This window comes from Hyperolius riggenbachi, chromosome 11 (genome assembly GCF_040937935.1).
Source record: "Hyperolius riggenbachi isolate aHypRig1 chromosome 11, aHypRig1.pri, whole genome shotgun sequence".
NCBI classification, from domain to species: Eukaryota; Metazoa; Chordata; class Amphibia; order Anura; family Hyperoliidae; genus Hyperolius; species Hyperolius riggenbachi.
The window spans coordinates 92,069,825-92,096,471 of record NC_090656.1 but is presented as its reverse complement, the minus strand read 5'-3'; the positions used below and the strand labels follow the sequence as shown (position 1 = coordinate 92,096,471).

Genomic DNA, 26,647 nt, shown 5'->3' with positions numbered 1-26,647 from the left:
CCCAGTATAGTGCCCCAGTATGGCTAGTAAAGTGCCCAGCATGGCTAGGCTAGTATAGTGCCCCAGTATGGCTAGTATGGTTACCCCAGCATGGCTAGTATAGTGCCCCAGCATGGCTAGTATAGTGCCCCAGCATGACTAGTATAGTGCCCCAGCATGGCTAGTATAGTGCCCAGTATGGCTAGTATAGTGCCCAGTATAACTAGTATAGTGCCCAGCATGGCTAGTATAGTGCCCAGCATGGCTAGTAGTATAGTGTCCCAGCATGGCTAGTATAGTGCCCAGCATGGCTAGTATTGTGCCCCAGCATGGCTAGTATAGTGCCCCAGCATGGCTAGTATAGTGCCCTGTATGGCTAGTATAGTGCCCTGTATGGCTAGTATAGTGCCCAGCATGGCTAGTACAGTGCCCAGCTATAGCTAGTATAGTGCCCAGCATGGCTAGTATAGTGTCCCAGCATGGCTAGTAGAGTGCCCCAGCATGGCTAGTATAGTGCCCTGTATGGCTAGTATAGTGCCCCAGCATGGCTAGTATAGTGTCCCAGCATGGCTAGTATAGTGCCCCAGCATGGCTAGTATAGTGCCCCAGCATGGCTAGTATAGTGCCCCAGCATGGCTAGTATAGTGCCCCAGCATGGCTAGTATAGTGCCCCAGCATGGCTAGTATAGTGCCCCAGCATGGCTAGTATAGTGCCCCAGCATGGCTAGTATAGTGTCCCAGCATGGCTAGTATAGTGCCCAGCATGGCTAGTATAGTGCCCAGCATGGCTAGTATAGTGCCCAGCTATAGCTAGTAAAGTGCCCAGTATAGTGCCCCAGTATGGCTAGTAAAGTGCCCAGCATGGCTAGGCTAGTATAGTACCCCAGTATGGCTAGTAAAGTGCCCAGCATGGCTAGTATGGTTACCCCAGCATGGCTAGTATAGTGCCCCAGCATGGCTAGTATAGTGCCCAGTATGGCTAGTATAGTGCCCAGTATGGCTAGTATAGTGCCCAGCATGGCTAGTATAGTGCCCAGCATGGCTAGTAGTATAGTGTCCCAGCATGGCTAGTACAGTGCCCAGCTATAGCTAGTATAGTGTCCCAGCATGGCTAGTATAGTGTCCCAGCATGGCTAGTATAGTGCCCCAGCATGGCTAGTATAGTGCCCCAGCATGGCTAGTAGTATAGTGTCCCAGCATGGCTAGTATAGTGCCCCAGCATGGCTAGTATAGTGCCCAGTATGGCTAGTATAGTGCCCAGTATGGCTAGTATAGTGCCCAGCATGGCTAGTATAGTGCCCCAGCATGGCTAGTATAGTGTCCCAGCATGGCTAGTACAGTGCCCAGCTATAGCTAGTATAGTGCCCAGCATGGCTAGTATAGTGTCCCAGCATGGCTAGTATAGTGCCCCAGCATGGCTAGTATAGTGCCCAGCTATAGCTAGTATAGTGCCCAGCATGGCTAGTATAGTGCCCAGCATGGCTAGTATAGTACCCCAGCATGGCTAGTATAGTGCCCAGCTATAGCTAGTAAAGTGCCCAGTATAGTGCCCCAGTATGGCTAGTAAAGTGCCCAGCATGGCTAGGCTAGTATAGTGCCCCAGTATGGCTAGTAAAGTGCCCAGCATGGCTAGTATGGTTACCCCAGCATGGCTAGTATAGTGCCCCAGCATGGCTAGTATAGTGCCCAGTATGGCTAGTATAGTGCCCAGCATGGCTAGTATAGTGCCCAGCATGGCTAGTAGTATAGTGTCCCAGCATGGCTAGTACAGTGCCCAGCTATAGCTAGTATAGTGCCCAGCATGGCTAGTATAGTGTCCCAGCATGGCTAGTATAGTGCCCCAGCATGGCTAGTATAGTGCCCTGTATGGCTAGTATAGTGCCCAGCATGGCTAGTATAGTGTCCCAGCATGGCTAGTATAGTGCCCCAGCATGGCTAGTATAGTGCCCCAGCATGGCTAGTATAGTGCCCTGTATGGCTAGTATAGTGCCCAGCATGGCTAGTATAGTGTCCCAGCATGGCTAGTATAGTGCCCCAGCATGGCTAGTATAGTGTCCCAGCATGGCTAGTATAGTGCCCAGCATGGCTAGTATAGTGCCCAGCTATAGCTAGTATAGTACCCCAGCATGGCTAGTATAGTGCCCAGTATGCGTAGGTGGTGCCGCACGGCCGCTGCTTCTGTTACCTTATGAGCGGGCGGGCGGCCGCTTCCGGATTCCCCCATGCGCCGCTCTCCTTCATGCATGCAGTACTATCTCCTCCTATAACAGCAGCGCGTCTTGCGTCTGCTGTAAGGAGGGAAGGAGACGGGGCAGCGGCTTCCTGTAGCGGCGATATGCATCGCCGCTACCATGGGAACCGCTGCCCCACCTCCTTCCCTCCTTACAGCAGACGCAAGACGCGCTGCTGTTATAGGAGGAGATAGTACTTCATGAAGGAGAGCGGCGCATGGGGGAATCCGGAAGTGGCCGCCCGCTCATAAAGTAACAGAAGTGGCTGCCGCGGGGGGAGGGGCAAGATGACAGACCCGCCGCAGCCCAGCTGGAAACTGCCAACGGACCGGCAGTGGGCCGGTGGTTGGGGACCCCGGAGCTAAAGGATATCCAGGCCTAGTGGTCGGTATGTGTAATATTTTGCATGTTACCCCAAAACAGATAGCAGACAATTTGTGGGGAAAACACAATCAATGAAGATGCAAATGTGTGATTCTGCCCATTGAAAGCCAGGGGGGCATGTGTTTGTACACACACGCGTTATTGCACAGCGCATTGTGTATAGTGTGAACAAGGTTTTATCCATTAAAGAGGAAATTCACCCTAAACAAACATACTGTCATTAGTTACATTGGTTATGTTAATTAAAATAGATAGGTAATGTAATCTCTTACCCACCCTGTTTTAACCACTTGAGGACCGCCCCCAGCCGATGGGCGGCGGCAAAGACTGGGCCCAAACGACCGCAATACGCCCATCGGCGGGGGCGGCTGCGGGAGTGGCTATGCGGCGATAGCGTCATTCGTGACGCGATCAGCCGCCGGGGACTGGCTCCGCCCACCGCTCGTAGTAACCCGCCGGCCGTTCGGAAGCGCCGGCGGGTTACTAGCACCCGGATCGCCGCATGTACTTAGTATAATAGGCTTTGTAATGTATACAAAGCCTATTATACTGGCTGCCTCCTGCCCTGGTGGTCCCAGTGTCCGAGGGACCACCAGGGCAGGCTGCAGCCACCCTAGTCTGCACCAAAGCACACTGATTTCCCCCCCCCCCTGCCCCCTGATCGCCCACAGCACCCCTCAGACCCCCCCTGCCCACCCCCCAGACCACTGTTTGCACCCAGTCACCCCCCTAATCACCCATCAATCACTCCCTGTCACTATCTGTCAACGCTATTTTTTTTTTTATCCCCCCCCTGACCACTGCCCCCTCCTGATCACCCCCCACCCCTCAGATTCTCCCCAGACCCAACCCCCCCCCCCCGTGTACTGTATGCATCTATCCCCCCTGATCACCTGTCAATCACCCATCAATCACCCGTCAATCACCCCCTGTCACTGCTACCCATCAATCAGCCCCTAACCTGCCCCTTGCGGGCAATCTGATCACGCACCCACACCAATAGATCGCCCGCAGATCCGACATCAGATCACCTCCCAAGTGCAGTGTTTACATCTCTTCTCTCCTCTAAACACCCACTAATTACCCATCAATCACCCATCAATCACCCCCTATCACCACCTGTCACTGTTACCCATCAGATTAGACCCTAATCTACCCCTTGCGGGCACCCAATCACCCGCCCACACGCTCAGATTGCCCTCAGACCCCCCTTTATCAATTCGCCAGTGCAATATTTACATCTGTTATTCCCTGTAATAACCCACTGATCACCTGTCAATCACCTATCAATCACCCCCTGTCACTGCCACCCATCAATCACCCCCTGTCACTGCCACCCATCAATCAGCCCCTAACCTGCCCCTTGCGGGCAATCTGATCACCCACCCACACCAATAGATCGCCCGCAGATCCGACATCAGATCACCTCCCAAGTGCAGTGTTTACATCTCTTCTCTCCTCTAAACACCCACTAATTACCCATCAATCACCCCCTATCACCACCTGTCACTGTTATCCATCAGATTAGACCCTAATCTGCCCCTTGCGGGCACCCAATCACCCGCCCACACACTCAGATTGCCCTCAGACCCCCCCTTATCAATTCGCCAGTGCAATATTTACATCTGTTATTCCCTGTAATAACCCACTGATCATCTGTCAATCACCTATCAATCACCCCCTGTCACTGCCACCCATCAATCACCCCCTGTCACTGCCTCCCATCAATCAGCCCCTAACTTGCCCCTTGCGGGCAATCTGATCACCCACCCACACCAATAGATCGCCTGCAGATCCGACATCAGATCACCTCCCAAGTGCAGTGTTTACATCTCTTCTCTCCTCTAAACACCCACTAATTACCCATCAATCACCCCCTATCACCACCTGTCACGGTTACCCATCAGATTAGACCCTAATCTGCCCCTTGCGGGCACCCAATCACCCGCCCACACCTCAGAACGTCCTCAGACCCCAGCCCTGATCACCTCGCTAGTGCATTGCTTGCATCTATTTTCCCCCTCTAATCACACCTTGAGACACCCATCAATCACCTCCTGTCACCCCCTAGCACACCTACCCATCAGATCAGGCCCTAATTTTCCCCGTGTGGGCTCCTGATCACTCGGCCAAACCCTCAGATCCCCCTCAGACCCCCTTCCGATCCCCTTCCGATCACCTCCCCAGTGCATTGATTGCATCTATTTTCCCCTCTAACCGCCCCCTGAGACACCCATCAATCACCTCCTGTCACCCCCCTAGCACTCCTATCCATCAGATCAGGCCCAAAACATCCTGTCATCTAAGAGGCCACCCTGCTTATGACCGGTTCCACAAAATTTGCCCCCTCATAGACCACCTGTCATCAAAATTTGCAGATGCTTATACCCCTGATCAGTCATTTTGAGAAATTTGGTTTCCAGACTACTCACAGTTTTGGGCCCGTAAAATGCCAGGGCAGTATAGGAACCCCACAAGTGACCCCATTTTAGAAAGAAGACACCCCAAGGTATTCTGTTAGGTGTATGATGAGTTCATAGAAGATTTTATTTTTTGTCAAAAGTTAGTGGAAATTGGATTTTTATTGTTTTTTTCACAAAGTGTCATTTTTCACTAACTTGTGACAAAAAATAAAATCTTCTATGAACTCACCATACCGCTAACGGAATACCTTGGGGTGTCTTCTTTCTAAAATGGGGTCACTTGTGGGGTTCCTATACTGCCCTGGCATTTTAGGGGCCCTAAACCGTGAGCAGTAGTCTAGAATCCAAATGCCTCAAAATGACCTGTGAATAGGACGTTAGGCCCCTTAGCGCACCTAGGTTGCAAAAAAGTGTCACATGTGGTATCGCCGTACTCAGAAGAAGTAGTATATTGTGTTTTGGGGTGTATTTTTACACATACCCATGCTGGGTGGGAGAAATATCTCTGTAAAAGGACAATTGTGTGTAAAAAAAATCAAACAATTGTCATTTACAGAGATATTTCTCCCACCCAGCATGGGTATGTGTAAAAATACACCCCAAAACACATTATACTACTTCTCCTGAGTACGGCGGTACCACATGTGTGGCACTTTTTTGCACCCTAAGTGCGCTAAGAGGCCCAAAGTCCAATGAGTACCTTTAGGATTTCACAGGTCATTTTGCGACATTTGGTTTCAAGACTACTCCTCACGGTTTAGGGCCCCTAAAATGCCAGGGCAGTATAGGAACCCCACAAATGACCCCATTTTAGAAAGAAGACACCCCAAGGTATTCCGTTAGGAGTATGGTGAGTTCATAGAAGATTTTATTTTTTGTCACAAGTTAGCGGAAAATGACACTTTGTGAAAAAAAACAATTAAAATCAATTTCCGCTAACTTGTGACAAAAAAAAAAAATCTTCTATGAACTCACCATCCTCCTAACGGAATACCTTGGGGTGTCTTCTTTCTAAAATGGGGTAATTTGTGGGGTGCCTATACTGTCCTGGCATTTTAGGGGCCCTAAAGCGTGAGGAGTAGTCTTGAAACGAAATTTCTCAAAATGACCTGTGAAATCCTAAAGGTACTCATTGAACTTTGGGCCCCTTAGCGCAGTTAGGGTGCAAAAAAGTGCCACACATGTGGTATCGCCGTACTCAGGAGAAGTAGTATAATGTGTTTTGGGGTGTATTTTTCCACATACCCATGCTGAGTGGGAGAAATATCTCTATAAATAGACAATTGTGTGTAAAAAAAAATAAAACAATTGTCATTTACGGAGATATTTCTCCCACCCAGCATGGGTATGTGTAAAAATACACCCCAAAACACATTATACTACTTCTCCTGAGTACGGCAATACCACATGTGTGGCACTTTTTTGCAGCCTAACTGCGCTAAGGGGCCAAAAGTCCAATGAGCATCTTTAGGCTTTACAGGGGTGCTTACAATTAGGCACCCTCCAAAATGCCAGGACAGTGAACACACCCCACAAATGACCCAATTTTGGAAAGTAGACACTTCAAGGTATTCAGAGAGGAGCATAGTGAGTCCGTGGCAGATTTCATTTTTTTTTGTCGCAAGTTAGAAGAAATGGAAACTTTTTCTTTTTCTTTTTTTTTGTCAGAAAGTGTCATTTTCCGCTAACTTGTGACAAAAAATAAAATCTTCTATGAACTCACCATGCCTCTCACTGAATACTTTGGGATGTCTTCTTTCCAAAATGGGGTCATTTGGGGGGTATTTGTACTATCCTGGAATTTTAGCCCCTCATGAAACCTGACAGGTGGTCAGAAAAGTCAGAGATGCTTGAAAATGGGAAAATTCACTTTTGGCACCATAGTTTGTAAACGCTATAACTTTTACCCAATCCAATAAATATACACTGAATGGTTTTTTTTTTATCAAAGACATGTAGCAGAATAACTTTCGCGCTCAAATGTATAGGAAATTTTACTTTATTTGAAAAATGTCAGCACAGCAAGTTAAAAAAGTCATTTTTTTGCCAAAATTCATGTCTTTTTTGATGAATATAATAAAAACTAAAACTCGCAGCAGCAATCAAATAGCAGCAAAAGAAAGCTGTATTAGTGACAAGAAAAGGAGGTAAAATTCATTTAGGTGGTAGGTTGTATGACCGAGCAATAAACCGTGAAAGCTGCAGTGGTCTGAATGGAGAAAAAGGCTCTGGTCCTTAAAGGGAAGGTCCAAGCAAAAAAAAAAAAATGAGTTTCACTTACCTGGGGCTTCTACCAGCCCCATGTAGGCATCCTGTGCCCTCGTAGTCACTCACTGCTGCTCCAGTCCCCCGCTGGCAGCTTTCTGACCTCGGAGGTCAGGGCCACATTGCATACATTTTTAGGGATTCCAGCTAGTGCAGGAACAAAAATGTACGCGTTGCACCACTAACGCGTAAAAATGTATGTGTTAATGTTCCTGCACTAGCGGGAATGTGTAAAAATGTACGCAATTCGTCCCTGACCTCCGAGGTCAGAAAGCTGCCAGCGGGGGACTGGAGCAGCAGTGAGTGACTACGAGGGCACAGGATGCCTACATGGGGCTGGTAGAAGCCCCAGGAAAGTGAAACTCATTTTTTTTTTTTTGCTTGGACCTTCCCTTTAAGGGGCGAAAAGACTGTGGTCCTGAAGTGGTTAAAAGAACAGGCAAATGTTTGATTTCATGATGGCAGCCATCTTTTTGGTTGAAAGGAGGTGACAGGGAGCATGAGACACAGTTCCAACTATCCTGTGTCCTGATCACCCCTCCCAGTTGCTAGGCAACGTGAACAACAACATAGGAAATCCCATCATGCTCTGCAGAGCATCAGGGGAAAAAAAGCCTGGGCTTTTTTTCTTTGATGGGTGGAGCTTAAGTAAAAATGCAGCTAAAATTGCTTTGGTAAGAAAACTAAAGTTCTGATGCTGTGAAACTGTTAAAGAAACACCAAGCCTTTTCAGTTCTGCTGAGTAGATTTTTAGTCCGGAGGTTCACTTTAAGGTGCACACATGCACATAATTGTACTTCGCCCACAGGGTTTGGTACTCAATCCATTGGGCAACAATTTAAAGTCCGAGTTCTGTAGAGATGTGTCGTTAGCCTATTGGCCAACGGCACATTCTGTTGCTATGGGGAGTGGATGACGGCCAACAGTGTGGCACACAATAGAGCACGCGTGGTAAGTAGAAGAATAAAAACGTCAACTTCAGCTTGACTGAGATGATCCGCTGGTCGGGATATTTTCCTGACTGCCCACCTTGGCCAAGAACCTTCTAGAGTGTTTGCAAGTTCATGCACTACATTTCGTGTGTTTATGATAATGATAGCTGCTACCCGTAGGCTTTGAACACTTCTGCTGTCATTTTTAAACTGAAAAACTATTTAAAAGTTGCCCCTTTTCTGCATACTCGAAATATCTCCCAAAATTATATGTTCTAAAAAAAGCTGCTTTTGTGTAGAGGGATCCTCTGACACATGTGTGGAAGCACTCCAGCAGCCTTTTATTTGCTATCTCATCAGTCTACCGTGCATTCATTCCTCAAACAAAATACAATATGGCTACCAGCAAGGCCTTTATGCTGCGCCCTGTGGAAGCCGCAGAAGTTTGACTCCATGCCAATCTGCAGATCTGGCATTGCCGGTCCAGTTGATGTGTGAAAGTAAATAAATGAAAGCTCATGCTGAATGAAATGAGGAGGAGGGGTGGAAGACTGAGAAGTCAGGACAGATCGTGGATTGTAGGGACTCCATTCCTCCTTTGCCTCTTCTATCATTTCTCCACCAATAAACAGAGCACAACCTCGTCACATTAACCCATGTGATGGTTATAAACTATGTTATAGGAACTGTTTCTTGTGGTATATATTACATTGAAGCAGAAAATGACATTTGATGGAAAACAACACATACGATTAGTAGCTAAAGAAAACTATGCTTTCTTCCATTTGATCTCATCACTGGCATCTTCTGTTTACCTAAATTTGTTAAATCAATCGGGGCGGATGGGACGGAGCCTGGGTTGGATTGGCCTGATGCATTGGGATGTGGGTTGAAAGGATGCTGGGCAAACTCACGCTGAGTAGCAGATTAAGCCCTGATGACGCCGGACACAGGGTGAAACTAGTTGGCCCTACTAACTTGCTGCAAGACCACGCTGACACCATTCTACAGATGAAACTTAAAAAATTTGAATATTGTGCAAAAGCCTATTTATTTCAGTAATTCAACCTAACCACTGTTGGGTTTTTCTCCTTCTTGACCAGAGCAATTTTCACTTTCACTGCTTCTCCCTTTCTTTCGCCAATAACTTAATCACTACTAATCACAACAAAATGATCTATATCTTATTTTTTGCCACCAATTAGGCTTTCTTTGGGTCGTATATTATGCTAAGAATTATTATATTCTAAATGCATTTTAATGAGAATAATAAGAAAGAACGTAAAAAAATTATTATTTCTCAGGTTTCGGCCATTATAGTTTTAAAATAAAACATTCTATTGTGAATAAAACCCACACATTTTATTTGCCCATTTGTCCCGTTTATTGCAACATTTAAAATATTTCCTTAGTACAATGTATGGCGCCAATATTTTATTTTTGAATAAAGGTGCATTTTTTTCAGTTTTGTGTCCATCACTAATTAGCCCATATTTTCAAAAATAACAGTAATATGGTAACAATTTATGTTTTTTTAATTGTCTTTTTTTTAAATGCAAAAGTTTGTCTTTTATTAAAAAGAATGTGTGTAAGTGTAATTTTACTATTTGGCCACAAGATGTCATCGTTCATTACTTTCCTGTGCGTACTATTAGTATGCGAACAGGAAATAATGCGTGGACGTGTTACTTCCGTAACAACGACTGCTGGCATCTCATTGAAGCTGACGATCATTGACACGGGGACTTCGATTAATGAATGGGAACTGCGTTCCTATTAATTCATCTCCCCTCTAATGATTGGTTGCGAGAACGCATGCGGGAGTGCGCGGCGGTAATAGACAAATATCTACGTCCCTGGGACTTCAGATGAAGTTTCCCAGGGCGTAGATATACTGAAGTAAATGCAGTAAGTGGTTAAAAGGTGAAACTAATATATGAAATAGACCCATTACATGCAAAGAGATATATTTCAAGCCCTTATTTGTTATAATTTTGATGATTATGGCTTACAGCTTATAAGAACCCCAAAATCAAAATCTCAGACCATTAGAGTATTGTGAAAATGTTTAATAATCTAGGCTCAAAGTGTCAGATGCTATTCAGTTAATTTCATTTCATATATTAGTTTGACATTTTAAGTTGAATTACCGAAATAAATGGACTTTTGCATGATATTGTATGTTTTTGATATACAACTGTGCATCTCTACAAGGATCTTGAATGACTGTTGCCGTTGACACAGATCCGTGGGATCTGTTGCAGTAAGCGGACTGCACTTCTGTGCAGTTTGCGATAATGCTGGGCAGACGGATGCATTACCCCGTATAGCCTACGGGGGTAATACATCTTCTCCCGGCTACGTGTCCCGCTGCTTAGAGATCCCTGTACACAGCCTGGTGGCTGGCAGAAGCATGAGGATCTCCATTGGGCTGCAAAAGTCCAATGGAAATCCTTAGCAACAGGGAGAATTCTCATTTGTTCATGGTGGACCAATGAAAATTCTCCCTGTAGCTAGGGAGAATTGGTCTAATGCAGCCTATGGAGAGCCCCATGCTTCTGCCGGCCTCCAGGCTGAGTACAGAGGGACTGAGCGGTGATGACTGGCGGCGGGACATGTCAGTGGCAATCACTTCGGACAGGTGGAACACACAGTGCAAGTGGATGAAAAATGGATGGATCGCATACGCTTAGCCGATGAGCTTACTGTGCCCGTTTGCATCCACTCAAGTCAGGGTAAGCATCGGAGCCAGGGTAAGCATTGGAAGGAACTGGAGGTCGGTTACACTTAGGCATTGTTAGAGAGAGGGCTTGTGTGAGAATATGGTTAAGTTTAGTGTTAAACATTGCCAGGTTTTGTGACAGGTGGGGGGGGGGGGGGGAGAATTAGACATTGGTAGTGGGAGGGCTCATCTGAGAATAGGGTTAGGTTTAGTGTTAAATATTGGATGGTTTTGCGGCAAGTGGTGGTGGGGGAGGGTCTGTTAGGCTTAGGCATCAGTAGAGGGAGGACTCATGTGATGATAGGTTTAGGTTTAGTGGTAGTAAAATATTGGTACATTTTACAAATATCATACTATTAGTAGAATATCTATATTTTTACCAATATTTTACTAGTGGTTATATCTCTACAGAGATTTTGCTTGTAAGTTTTGCACTTGCAATAAGACAATAAAGGGTTATATCTGCATCTGAACTCCCCTACAACCAATGTGTTTACAGTAGAGAGTAATATCCACACCAAGCAATGTCAGTGCTGATGACTGTTCACAGATCTTCCCAGATAGACACTACAGTGTCACAGACCATCAAACGTGCAAACAAAGTATATTTGGAATTGTTTCTGTGAGGGAAAGCCCCTCATAGTTTTTTTTATAAAAATGTCCTTGAGATTAGGCAACCTTACAAGCAATTAATCAGAACAATAATTAGTTTTGAATAAGGGTTGCTGACTAGGGATAGCCTAGCCCAGGAGAACTCACGGAGAGGAATGGGATCATTCCTATTTCAAATAGATTTGAGAGTCTCTGATGTGCTGGTCATGATCATGTGTTAAACCAGGAAGTCATCACAGCAAATCAGAACCTTACAAATGTATCAGCTGATCAAACTGATCACATGCTTCTCTGTGAGTTCTCCTAGGCAGGGCAATCCCTATTGCTGACATTAAAGTGAGTGTATAGTACGCTTTGGTATTTTCCTATTATTCATTGTTGCTAGTTATCACATCAGAAGACCAATATAGATACTTGGGAAATAGAAATATTAGAGCCAAGGTCATCTTTTCTCTGAAGTCTTATCTTCTGCATTGCTTCAGTAACCTATATCTCTCAGAAACAGGCGTAACAGCTCCTCGTGACCCCTGTCATCCTGGAGGAGGGGGAGGGTGGCTTGGGAGGTGCAGGGCTAAGGAGGACCAGTCCTTGAGTGCAGAGTAGCATGGCAGTGGCATTGTTGCTAGTTATCACATCAGAAGACCAATATAGATACTTGGGAAATAGAAATATTAGAGCCAAGGTCATCTTTTCTCTGAAGTCTTATCTTCTGCATTGCTTCAGTAACCTATATCTCTCAGAAACGGGCATAACAGCTCCTCGTGACCCCTGTCATCCTGGGGGGGTGGCTTGGGAGGTGCAGGGCTAAGGGGGACCAGTCCTGGAGTGCAGAGAAGCATGGCAGTGGAGCTTGATACTTTACCTTGTTCGGGTGGAGGGATGGATCCCATTGCAGCTCCCAACATGGCTACACTGAAGAGGAAGTGAAGAGTACCTGTCCTACTGCCAGAAAAAGGTGAAGTACAAAGCTCAACTGTTGCAGTACTCTGCAAGAGCTGGGGAGGGGGGAGAGAAAATTTGGGAGCTGCAGACGCGTGTTTTTAATTGGTGGTGGGGTACAATGCACACAAAGCACCATGGACTGCAACCTGAGCTTGAGGCTGGTCGGTGCAGAAATGTCAGAAATATTTCAGATTTGTATTTATTGAGCTTGACATCTCTGATAGAAGTATTGGGATAAATACACAGATAGTCATACACTTCAAAGAACCAATGTGCACACACACATATATTCAATTATCACTTTGGCCCACTTAAGTGCATGAAAAAAGTAAATTGGACTTATACCTAAGATGCCTTGACAGAGAGGTCTGGCCTCTGAAACCTGATGTGCTCAATCCAGTCAGTTAGAAGCAAGAAGTATTATCCTTCCCTTCATACAGAAAGAAGCTGGGTGACAGACTGGGGTGGGAGGTTTATTGTAAATAACAATGAGATTTGAAGCTTAATTCTTGGCCATCAGGAGCCATTCACCTACATGGGAAAGTCCCACCTGCGGTTATTACAAACTACACCCCCAATACTTACCAGTCTCTTTTGGCACATTGAACTAAATGGTTGGAGAGGCACCCAAGGGGTTAATGTAAAGGAGACTTACTCTATGGTAAATAACAAGGAGGTTTCTTACCTCCAAAGACGATTCACGCGGATGGAAAAAAGGGGGTCTTTATTATAAACACGGTTATACTGTGGTCAACGCGTTTCACGGGTCTCAGGTTGCTTCGTCAGGTCAATAAAACAGATAACCTTATAACTGAGCCGTGTGATGCACGGGCGCTTTTTGGCACATCGGAGATTACATTAGTTGTAAGTACTGGTGACAGGGGAAAGTTTGGGAAACTTTAGACAACAGAGAGCAAATCTCTCTATTTCCCCTTAGTTAAGTTATTGCAATACCTCTCAAATAGTCATGAATAAAAGTTCTGGTAGGATGCAAATTTCCACTGACACAGGAAGGGAAAGAAATTGAGGCTATCAAAGCCGACAGACATCAATTAGCTGGCAGAAAGTCAATCTGTCAGCAGCTAGACACCTTGATAGGCTTAATTTAATTACCTCCATAAATCAGGAGGGATTTGTATGCTAGAATCATTTATTTATTTATTTGCAATTACAGTTTTACATAGGAATATTTAGGTTGAATAGTGTTTGAACAGTTTAGCTGAAGTACCTGTTTTCACCTGAAGCTGCACTGCAGAAAAAACTTTGATTTTCTTGAAAATTAGAGGTAACGGCTATATGAGTCTTGCTTTGTTGAAACTTGGGAAGTCTTACATTCAAGTGGATCCCCCTCTTAAACGCAATGCATCTATTTTGTATGTGATTAGCATTTAGATTTCTGTTTACCTTATTACCTAGTGTATGTTTTACCACTGAAAATATCCCTCAGTGGCCTTCAATTCCAAATGTTAAATTCCTGATTGAGGGGGATAAAAAGATTTTTAGGGGTTAACTTGTGTCCAGCATGAATGCTGAAAGGCATGAATGAAAAACGGTTCCAGTCCAGGGCGGCGCGCACAGTTTGCATAAATTACTGCCTTTATTATGGTTACAAATACTGTAATCCCATGGTAACCTTGGTGAGACTCAGATCCTCTTCTGCGCTTCGGATGCTACCCCAGAAGTGGGTCATTTTTTTAGGCTCACGCAAGCGATTGCATTTGAAATGTTCTTTAATTCTCCTTTTAGAAGTGGAAGGTTAACAGTTTTACTTAAAGCTAAAAGATACTGAGTCCACAAATTGTTCATGTAGAAATAAATGCTTAAAAAGATAAGTACAACTTATACATATTTATGTATTTACATGAAGTCCGCATGTACTGAACTGGTTTTTATTTATTTATTATTTTGATTTTTAGAAAATGGGGAAGTACTGGAATTAATATTATTTATAATATATTTGTAATGGTAATTGATTGGCTTTCTTAAGAAAGGATTATGTTAATATTTGATACAGTGCTCCTTTGAAAGGCATAGTTAGTTGCCTGGGAGATACTAAGTCCAAAAGTATGGACTAGTAATGTAAACTACAGTATTGAAGTGGCATGTTTGTATTTTAAAACAGAGCTAAAGTGTGGGAAGTATTTTTTATTATTGATCAGAGTCTCATTTTAAGGATAGTTCATTATAAGCACAGTAATTGAAAGCAATACAGGCAGCACAGTCTTTATAAACATTTTTATACCTGACATAAAATTGTCATCACTTTTAATCTTAATTACAGCATTTTAAGTTTCTAGAGCAAACCGTATACTTATTTTTGCTCTCTGCATCCTCTATGTTTATTATGAGAGGAGAGAATGTTTGCAGTAATTCCACAAAGTAAACTATAAAAGAAATACAAGTGTCCTAATTTAGAGCCCTTTTCCATGATCTGCTTTCCATTCTAAAATTGGATTTGACGCAATTTTCTCCCGCATGGCAAATTGAACTGACACCGTAGTTTACAATGCAATCACAGTGCCTCATTTCCACTGTAGCGATTCAAGGCGATGTGATTTTTACCTAAATGTAAATGTGTTTTCCTGCACTTGCGTTTATGTTTAGGAACCCTTTTTCACTACAAATTTTGACCACGATTGTAAGTTCACTGCGATCTGAATGCGATTTGCAACTATCTAATAAACACGAATTTCCGTGCAATGTGGCAGGATTTGTCATGCAATCGCCTTTACTCACATTGCAGTTTTCTGACGATAGAGGGAGAGGTTTCATGCACAGTAGGGGAAATTGTGTAGTATTGTACTTTCTATGCAATTTTTATGCGCTCCCATAGACTTAAACCTAAATGCAAACAAAGGAATACCGCAGCATGCACTACGTTTGCATTTAGGTAAAAATCACATTGGCTCGAATTACCACAGTGGGACTCCGCCACCGCAATTACATTGATAATCACGGGCTCCTGCAATTTGCAAGGCACAGGAAAATCGTGTCCAATACAATTTTAGGATTGGAATGCGGGATAGTCAAAAAGAGGTCAAATTAATGTTTTCTCCGGTTACATAATACTGGAGAGCCAAATGATCCTGTGACTATAGCTGCCTGTTTTTTATTTATTTTTTAATTTTCTATTATTAGATGACAAAACCTTGCACACTTATATTGGTTATTTAAAAAGAAAACTGACGGTTACTGAAATGGTAGCGACATAGAATCCGATTTACTAAGACATCTCTGGTAGGCACTTTTTAAAAAAAAAAAAGCCTGCTTCTTTGTAGCTTAAAAATGTTTGCAGCCCTTTTCCGGACATAAAAAACACCAGTAGTGTTAAGTACCTACATTAATATGTATTATACAGTATGTATATATACATATATACCGCAGCATGCACTACATTTGCATATATATGTATATATTATGTGTGATATATATTTGTGAATGTAGGATGACCTGGATTTATTTTAGGAAAAGCAAAAAAAGAAAAAATTGCATGGTTGCTGCATGCATCTGCAATCACAGGACTACTAATTCACAAAACCCTCAGCAACCCTGACTGACTAACCACTGAATAGCAGGAAACTGTTAATTAATCCAGTCCGGGTTTGCAGGATCAATTATGGTTTCCTAACTGGAGAAGACTGGGGATCTCTAGATAAGTCTTAATAAATGAAGCTTACAGTGTTTTAGCGATTGCAGCTGCATGCGTACAGGAACAGTAAGAAATTAAAAGAGAAAAAGCAAACCTGTTTACTTCTCAGTTTTTTTTTTTTTTTGTTTTTTTTTTTCCTGCAGACGTGTGCATGATTGCAATTCTACAAATGCTTAGTCGGCACTTTTTCAGCAACCATTACAATCGTAGAATTTGACCCGGGTGCAAGTTAAAAACGTATGCCACCTGATAGGGGACTGATTTCAATAAATCCAGTCAAGGGTTGCTGGATCTCTTTATGTTCATTTCATTTCAGGGAAAACAGCCCTAATGCATTTCCACAAACAACTATAGTACCTTCCGAATAAGATTGTTGGCGATTCTCCAGGTTAAAATAGGTCTTACTTCCTTGACTTGTGGTACACTATTTAGGGGCTCCTCTTAAGTAGTAGGTAAATATTTATTGTAGAAGGTGCTTAAAAGTTTATTATAGCAGCTTTCATTATTTACCTATATAGTATCAGCTGCATTTTGGAAAGTAGGTAATATATGTCACATCTTTTTTATAAGCGCAAAAAATGTCACAATTATAGTGGCATTTTAATTTAGCATACTTAAAGAAGATAAATAGATTAAGGGAATATATATATATATATATATATATATATATATATATATATATATATATATATACAATATTTTTTTTTTATCCTTGCCTTCCATGCCTTTGGGCGCAATCCAGTGTTTCTGTAACGTAATGGTAAAATTATTGTCAACTTCAGATGGACATCTATCATAGAAATAAAATAACTAGGACAGAGTTAGAAGGCAAAATATACTGTTGCCGTGAGGGGTTAATGCTGTGACATAAACCATAGGTATGCTTTTAACATATCAGATAGATGGACTGTTTTTACTAAACTGAAAACATCATTCTTTATCTGGCGAGGGCACAGACATCTTGGAAAACAGGCAGCTACTAGGGGCTGCCAGTTAAAACATTTAAAAAATATATATTTTTTAGAACTGACTCTTTAAAAAAATAAAAAGCTTAACAGAGCTTTATTGTAGTTTTTATGTCTGATTTGTCAGTGGGAAGTTATTTGTTCTTTATTATTTTGAACATTTTCTATGCTTTCCTTCCCCTATACGTTGTATATCAGTCATCCCCTCCATCCAAACAGAGCGGCCGTTCCATAGTTAGCAGCCGTGGAAAATTACCCCTGGGTTGTTTAAGAAATTATTTTCGGCAACACAAAAAGCCATCCAGCGTCCTTGTCAGAAAGGATCAGCATAAATTTCCGCTGACAGGATGCCAGGCTGGCAGTCTACCTATGGCATTTGAAACCCCGTCTACAAAAACGGAACACTGACACACACTTCTCTCCTGTTTAAAAAGGAGGAAAAAAAAGAGGAATAAATCGGACAGAAAAAAAAGGTCTAGATCTTCTGCTTCCAACTGTTTACGTTTCTAAAAATACCACTTCCTTGCACCAGAATAAGCTCAGCAGCAAGGTGTACGTTTAAATAGCCTTCACCGAAACTTCACTGGTTATCCGTAACCCGTAAACCGTGTTGTGTTGGCTGCTTATTGGTGCAGTTAATAAAATAAAGCTCACTCCGCACAGCCGTAGGCAGCTTGCAAGGCGATAGCCGGATTTGCTTACTGTAAATACAAGAGGAAAATCGCACACAAATCTGGCGTGGCTTTGACAAGTATTAAGATCCCTCTTTACATCTGTACCAAAGTGCAATTAGCTTTTCCGTTTGCTAGGACTGCTCGATCTTATTCTGCTTCATTACTTGAGCATAATCACCCGGCTTGCTTGAGTGGTCGCACAAGCAAGCTCCAGCCTAAATAGAGAAAGGCAGTGAATGTGTTCAAATATACCAGCGTTGCTTTTTAAGACTTTAATTTATTCATCTGTGAGACAGCGTTTATTTTTTTCCTTGCTAACGTTGTCCCTTCTTTCACTACCCCCCTCTTGTCTGTCTCTTTTTTGTACCCCCACCCCAGGATTGCTGCATGTCCACAAGATTCCAAGACTTAATAGTTTGATTTGCGATGAAACAGACACCAAAGACTTGGCGTTTAAGTTAAAAAGAAAGCTCTTCTCTGTCGAGGTAAGGCGTTAAATGGATTGGGTTGGGAAGAGATGTGTTTTACTATTATTATACTTTATTTGTGAAGCTCCAAGATGGTACAGAGCACTGTGCAATATATTAGTAAGTGTAGATTACAAATGTCAGAGAAATAATCAGAAAATCGTGATGCAAGAGAAAAAGAAAAAAACAACCTTTTATAATCAGTTACACACTTAGAATGGGGATGAAGACTGAATACAGTGGGAAAGAGAGGTACCTGAGCTATTAGATGTCAAAACAAAGATAAAGCGTAAATAAACTTATGAGATAATGAATTGTATGTGTAGCACAGCTAAAAAATAGAACATTCGTGGCATAGAAAATTGTCTTATGTTTTTGTCCAGTACAGGAACAGGAAGAGTTAAAAAAAAACTTCAGTTATTTATGCAAAAGAACTTCTCTGAGCTATTCAACACCCTCGGTTCGAATACAGTCCTGTTTTCTGAAGCACTTAAACAGGCAAGAAACAGCGAGAGACAGCTTGAGATAAGGTTTTACTGCTGGAAAGTTCAAAAGGTCATTATTTCTCCTTTGTTTTATAGTTTAAAAGACAAAGTGGGGTTTCTAAATTGCAAATATGACAGAATGGTGCAATATTATAAAAATAAGCTATATAACTAAAAAATAAAAATGAGACTCTCTTCTTTGCTACTAATGTTCTATTCGTTATCCATACTACACATATGATTCGATATATCGTAAAGTTTTTTTCGCATCAGGTTTGCTTTTATCTTTAGGCTATGATTGGGTGTTAGGCAGTTTTGAAGAGGTAAGTTTTTAGGGATCTTGGTAACCTATTAAAGGAAATCTAAACTCGTATGGGAAAAAAATATTAAGATATCTATGCTTATTGAGCACCGTCACAGAAAGTGGTTACTAGGTACATATTTGGATGAACTGCTCAAACTGTGTTTAAATTGATTCTGGTTGTTCCATTTTCCAGTGCACTGTTGCGCTGGATGCAAGTAAGTATTATTTATTGATTGTATGTATGTATTTATTTATTGTATTTATAAAGCGCCAACATATTACACAGCGCTGAACATTAATTTAGGTTACAGACAATATTTAGGGGTGACAAACAGCAATATAACAATACATGAATACAAGAAAGACCAGATCATGCCACACAGTATGAGTACCAGGTAATGCTTAGTCAGTCACTGGATGGGAGCATGGAGATTAGGCAAGTTAGGTTTAATCAGATGCATAGCATGGGTTCACAGTAATGGAGGTGCATGATCAGGTAGGACACAAAAGGAGGAGGACCCTCCCCAAAGGCTTACAATCTCGAGGGAGAGGTATGGACACGAAAGGTAGGGAACCATAGTTGCAGATGTGGGTTTAGAGCACTTGTGAGGGGTAGTAGGCCAGAGTGAAAAGGTGAGTTTTGAGGGCCTTCTTGAAGATGTTGAAGGAGGGCGCTGCCCTAATGGGTGGAGGTAGGGAGTTCCATAGTGTTGTGGAGCAGCTCTTGAGAAGTCCTGGAGGCGTGCATGGGACTGGGTGATGCGGGGGGCGGTTAGACGAAGTTCATTGGAAGAGCGGAGTGAGCGGCTAGGTGTGTACCTCTGAGTAAGATCGGAAATGTAGGTTGGACAGGTTTTGTGGACAGATTTGTAGGTCAGACACAGTATCTTGAATCTGATTCTGGACTGGATAGGAAGCCAGTGGAGGGATTCAAGGAGGGGATCCGCCGTGGTGGGGCGATGGGAGCAGTGGATATCTGAATCTTCTGCAATATCCGGAAATTAATCACTGGCTGCAGACTGAAATAAATATATTGTTAATTTAAAGGACAACTATCATGAACATGTTTAAAGTTTAAAATACATACATTTAAAAAGTAAAATGTCTCCCAGAGTAAGATGTTGTGTTGCTGTCACTTAAGAGTAGGATGTGAAAATCTGATAGATCTGACAGGTTTTGGACTTGTGCATCTCCTCATGGAGGAGCCTCAGGGTTGTTTTTTTTATTTACAAAAGCACTTACTGAATGTCAATTGCTCATTCCAATGGCCAAAATAGTATGTAATTGAGTAGGCAGGCTGGTTAGCGTCTTTGTATAGATCCTTTTCAGGGAGTGCTTTTGTAAAGAATAAATGTAATGCTTAGAATCCCCCATAACGAGATGGACTAATCGACAGTCTGTCAGATCTGTCAGATTTCTACTACCTACTGTAAGCAAAAGCAGCATAGGAAAAAAGTAATATATAGTGCATTTTATTCTTGGAGCAATGTACATTTTATATGTATATATTTTAAAGATTACAATTTTCTTTTAAAGATAGGTTTACTTCTAAGGTGGGAAATAGTTATTTGCCAAATGGGAGCTGGCCAGAAGAAGTCCTGTCTCTCTATATGTAAAGAGAAAATAGTTCCAAAGACATAAAATGGATTCAAATGTAAAGTGGAAAATGTCTCCCAACTCCTTCCTGACTTTATAGTTATCCTACTTGCCTTTCACCCAAAGTAATGCCATCATGGCCAAAATCATCATTCCTCCAGCGGCCACATCAGCAGATACTTGAAGCAGCCATCTTGCATAACTATGTAATAATCAGTTCAGTCTGTAAGCAATACACTTTTATTTTCCTGAAAGGTCTTGCAGTTCAAAAGGAATTCTCTTAAATGAGATACTCCATAGAGATTCACTGAGATTTGCTTTTATATAGAGGTTCACTGGAATACTAAGATTAATTTCTGTACAAGAGAATCATTCTCAATTAAACATTTGCTGGCTGCATTATAAGGTATCTCAACGCAACCTGACATTTCATTTGAACTGTGCTAGAAGACACAATGAAAAGTAATCAAATTCTGCTTTTCACTTCTACAAGGTTAATATGTTAGAAGGCAGAGCCGCACAACAAAGCAGACCCTCAATAAGTCCAATAAATGATCACAGTTCTTCAAATATCAATTGTAAATTCTTCAGTCAGATATGTAGGTGATTACCGCCACACTCGACGCAAACAGACCCACCAGGTTAAAGGACCAACATGTAGGTCAGCATGTAACTCGGGACACTAGGCGGTCCTTCACCTCACTGGCCCAGCAGTAATCTTCTAATGCAGTGTCTTCTTCATACGATACTTAATCAAACATTCATGTGGTAATAAACCTCTAATCAAATAGCCTCCAATAGTGTAAAACCATACAAAATGTATTTACTATAAAACAGTTGTGCCCTTACAATCTTGCAGTTTAAATCTTGCATAGAGTTGTAAGACGGGCTCTCAGAAGCCCCCAATGGGTTGTTTGTGGCGGAGCATGTTGGGCAGGTTCTGGATGCGGAAGTGAGAGCTTGGTACACAAGGGAGCGAGGAGTGGGTGGAGTACAGCAGTCTCTGGTAGTTTGCCGCACAGAAAGAGGTAGTGAACGAGCCAACCATCTATTGGATCACCTGCAGTGCCAGCTGGAACCCAGCATATGGGGTAGAGCCCCTCCTACAACTCTATGTGAGATTTATTTTAACTGCAAGATTGTAGGGGTGAGTCTGTTTGCATCAGGTGTGGTGGTGGTCACCTGCGTATCTGACTGAAGTATTTGTTGGACTTATTGACGCTCTGCTTTGTTGTGCAGCACTGCCTTCTAACATATTTTGACATTGATAACTCATATTGGAAGAGCTCCAATGTGTTACACTATTTAGATAGTGATTATGACTGTGAAGCGCTCTCTTCCAATACTTATTATCACTTCTACAAGGAGTTTGTAACTTCGTATTCACTTTCAATGAGACATTATTTATTTGAATTGTATGATTTAGAATTAGAACCACATGTGCATCCTTATAAAGGTGGCCACACACGATACAATAAAATGATCCGATTTTATGGTAATTCGATAAAAACGATCGTATCTCCCGAAAAAATTGAAAGCTTTTTTTTCATTCGACTGAAAAATCCGATCGGATTTCCCGTTTTCTTCGATTTTTATCGATCCGGAATGCCAGATATTTTTCTTCAATCTTTCTAAAGATTGTGTGGTGTGTGTTAGATTGCCAATTTATTAATATACACACCCTAGCAATTTTGCAAGAGTATCCAATCATTTTTATCATAATTGGGGAAAAAATTGAACATGTGTGTGTGGTACATTGGTCATATTTTTGAAATGTTACAATCAGTCAGAAAAATTGATTGCAATTCTTAAATTGAACATATATTTAAAAAATTGTATGGTGTGTGGCCACCTTAAGACAATCAGGGTGTCAGCTAAGACCACACCACCATTATATATTTGTGAAGTGAAACTATCGCAATGAAGCTGTGAGCATGAAATCCCATATTATTATTATTATTTAGTATTTATATAGCGCCGACATCTTCCGCAAACTGGCTCTGAGGGACCATAGTCATATGTGTGCCTACCATAGTCATGTGTATGTATGTATTGTGCAGTTTGTATTGTTGTCTATGGCCAATTTAGGGAGAACCAACTTAACTTATCTGTATGTTTTTGGGGGATTTGGGAGGAAACCGGAGTGCCCAGAGGAAACCCACACAGACACAGAGAGAACATACAAACTCTGTGCATATAGTGCCCTGGCTGGGATTTGAACCAGGGACCCAGCACTACAAGGCAAGAGAGCTATCCACTACACCACTGTGCTGCCAACAGCAGCCCAAACAGTAATTTATATAATTACACTGTGGCACAGCAATGTATCTACTGTCCATGCCTGCACAACAGCCCCTGTGCCCCCAGTATCTTTAGTTGTGTAAATGCTGAACTGTTTTTGCTCCCTGCACACTGCAAATCCGTTTTCCGATTCTGATTCCGTTTCCGATTCCGATTTTCAATTCCGATTTTCCCTGAATACATTAAACAGAAAAACGGATCAAAAAACGCAGCATGCAGTAAAGATTAAAAATCTGAATCGGAGGTAAAAAACCGTTTAAAAAGCGGAATCGGAAATGCATAAAGTGTGCAAGAGGCCAAACGGATCAAAAAACGCAGCATGCAGTAAAGATTAAAAATCGGAATCGGATGTAAAAACCGATTAAAAAGCGGAATCTGAATCGGAAATGCATGCAGTGTGCAAGAGGCCTAAGGCTTTTGTAGAGGCCTGCACAGTTTGCATCCTTAACACAAAATTTGCTGGAAAAACAATCTTTAAAAATGCAATGGACACTAGTAGAGCATCAGATCTTCATCACAGAATAGCATGGGTTGTTAGCTGTCCAATGCCATGGGACCATACTAGACCTTATGCTCATTAATGAGTAAGAGCCCCACCCATAAATGAGGCAGAATTTGGGGAAATCCCCAGACAGCAGTCACATTTTTTTAGTGGAGAGGTGGAAATATGTTCCTACTTTCTCATTGCTCAGCCAGATGACATGATATTTTGAGCATCATGTGACACACAGGAACCAGGGTGAGCAAGAAGAGCGATAACACCGCTAAACATCGCAGCAGTGTTCTTACCACGATATAAACTTTGGCCTTTCATTAGTAGGTCACAGTTTAAATTGCACTGATGAGATGTACAGTAGAGTGGGGTGGCAAGCAAAGACATGGTCAATCTAGTCTCATGTGGATAATTTTATCAGCCTGTTTGATCACTTGGAAGTCATGGATAGAAAATTAAACCGAAAGCCCAATAAAGTGTAATAGAAGGTTTTGACATAATACTTAAAACTAAAGTAAAACTCACAAACGTGTAATAGCAGGAAGGGAGAACCAATCTGAACCGACTTGGGTAGAAAAAAGGTAACAATCCTCCATCAAGAGTGGAAATACTTGATTTAAGATAGGTAAACAGAGACGCCAACTGGTATATAAAATGATTAACCCTTTAGCAGCCAAGTAAGGAGAACCATATATGCGCTACAAGGCCACATTTTTTCCACCGCGTTGTCTTCCCAAGCCTGGCAGCCGATGCAGAGTGGGCACAAGGAGCAGTTTCATATTTACCTGTTCTGGATGCTGTAGTTGTTTTCCTCTTCCTCCTCCAAGTGACCACTGTCATGCCAACATCTCCTTCTTGTTCCCAGTCACATGGTATGATGTGATCAGGACCCAGAGAATGGTGTCACCATTCCAGCAGTGCCTTGTGATGGAAGAGTTTCTTCCATCACCCTTCTTCCACCACCAAGTGGCGCTGCAACGCTGACACCATCCTGTGGGTCTTGATCACATGTCATATCATGTGATTAGGACCCTGAACAGGATGTGGGCATTGTAGCGCTGGGGGTAGAGGAAGAGGAGAGCGGATCCAGTGCCGGGACAGGTAAATATGAAACTGCTCCCTGCGCCCACTCTCCTTAATGCAGCCCGAGATCAGCCGGCTGAGGATGCCCTGTCCTGTGTTATCTCACACAATATAACATCTAATATGAATCATTTTTAAAAGGGAGGTAAGGAGGGACTTACTTCCAGATAGAAGTCAGTGCTAGTGGATTTTCAAAAAAAACTATATTGAAAATGACACTAAGGTTGCAACGCATTTCATGGGATGATCCCGTTTCATCAGGTAAAACAAGTATTGAGTATCTTTAGTAAGCTGCAAGCAATCCAAGCACCTCTGGAGGTGCCTTGGTCAATTTTAGAATGCTATGCGCCACTTTGATCAAATCTCACTGTGATCTTTTGCCTCCAACATGCCCAATCAACTTTTGATCGATTTGATGCAGTTTTGTTGGGGCAGTTAATCTTAGGAAGCAGATGAAAGGGGAAGTTGCAGAGGATTGCATATCATTGTACTTCAACTTACAATGTTATTGGTACTATCGATATTTGATCAGTCTTCTGTTGATATCGAATTGATATTGAGTGTGATGAAGTGCAAGCATTTTGTTAAATAAGTTGTAGGAGAGTGTCGAGTTAATACTATAAATCCACAATCAGTTTCTCTCACCTCTTTTGGGTGACATGGGGGGAGTCAAATAGTGCACATGTGCTTATGCACACAGGTGTTCATCAGGCATCACACTGCACTTCTGATGCACAGTGAGCCAGGGTAGTTCCTATTGCAAGGTTTTCTTTAGAAGGCCTATCAGTTTTCTCCATGGTCAAGAAAGGGATTTCCTGAGTTCCAACATGTCACTGAAGTTTGAAGAAGTAGAAAAGAGGCAGGTTGCACAGCTTAAGTCTAAATTGTGGCCCTCGCTGTAGATCTGCATGGACCTGGGCAATGGCACCAATGCGCGATACAATATACCAGTAGATAATGGTCTGCACACTCAACCATATCAACCAGAGTGATTTACTTCAAGACATCTATATACACATAAGTCTGTACCACAGACGATTGTTTCAAGACACTACACTATACCCTACACTGAGAAGGGGTGTGTCCAGCCCAAAATGATCAGTGGTTTATATGGTTGAGTTGTCAGACATTTTTCTACCGGTGTGTTAGAAGAAGATTCAGATTGAAACCTGACCTCTAGCCTGCCTCCTTTTCCACCTGTGCAGAGGCCAATCTAGACAAGACTCATAACATTTCTTTTGCACTTTTCTCCTGGTGGACCCAAAGCGCTTCAGGGTTGCAGCAATTTAGGGCATGCTCCATGGGAATCCAGGATCATTAGGGAGCCTTTCCCAAATACTCTTTACTGTTTTACATACTGACTTGAGTCAGAGGGTCAAACCCTACATCAAAAGCAACAGCCTAAACCAGTATGCCACTGGCTGAATTTGATGAGAGGAGCATGGCCATTGTGGGAGAAAGCATGGCTGGACATCCATACCTGGAAGAGGGCATTACTGGATTTCCAAACCAAGAAGGCTTATAGAATTACAGGACAACCTGAGGCACTGCATAGCCCCATTAGTAACAGTGACCAGCGCTTTGGAATGGCAAAGCTGCATAGTCTACAGCCTTACCACTGGTTATCATTAACAGCAATTAAGATTGCTTTAAGTTAATAAAGGCCTTTGGTCTGACAGTGTGATGTGCATGTGTTGCATACTGTCTAAGATGTTTTTGATCACTTGCTGACAAGATTATGAGCGCTTATGTTGCCCAAGCATTCAGGTTTATTTGAGCAGAAGAGCGAAAAGAATATATTTTCTATGTGACATTGATAGTGTGATATTGATGGTTCTCATTAAGCACAGTCACTTGTTGATATCCGTTATGTCACCAGCTATTAGCCAATGAGGCAATAGCTTCTCATTGTAGCCTGCTTTATTTTTGTTCCTGTGGCTAGTCCTACATTGTTCCCTATCTTAGAAATAGAACAAATCTATTTGTTTAACTGTAAAACATAAAGAACTAAAATAATCACTATCAGGCTCTTCTGCATGAGTTGACATACTCCTAATTATGCACAATGTCCTAACTGTTTATCCTACCCAGTTGCGGAAAACATGATGGCGCGTGATACCTCAAATTAGGGAAAACACAA

At 42.4% G+C, this 26,647-nt stretch overlaps 1 protein-coding gene across 1 annotated transcript in view; it reads left to right on the top strand.

The window, feature by feature from the left end:
• The window catches only part of ELP4 (elongator acetyltransferase complex subunit 4), a 477,499-nt gene that overhangs the window by 253,522 nt on the left and 197,330 nt on the right, over positions 1 to 26,647 (top strand). The window contains exon 9 of the mRNA XM_068261125.1: positions 18,157 to 18,263. Coding sequence (XP_068117226.1) covers positions 18,157 to 18,263 — 107 coding nt within the window. The remainder of the gene's footprint in view (positions 1 to 18,156; positions 18,264 to 26,647) is intronic.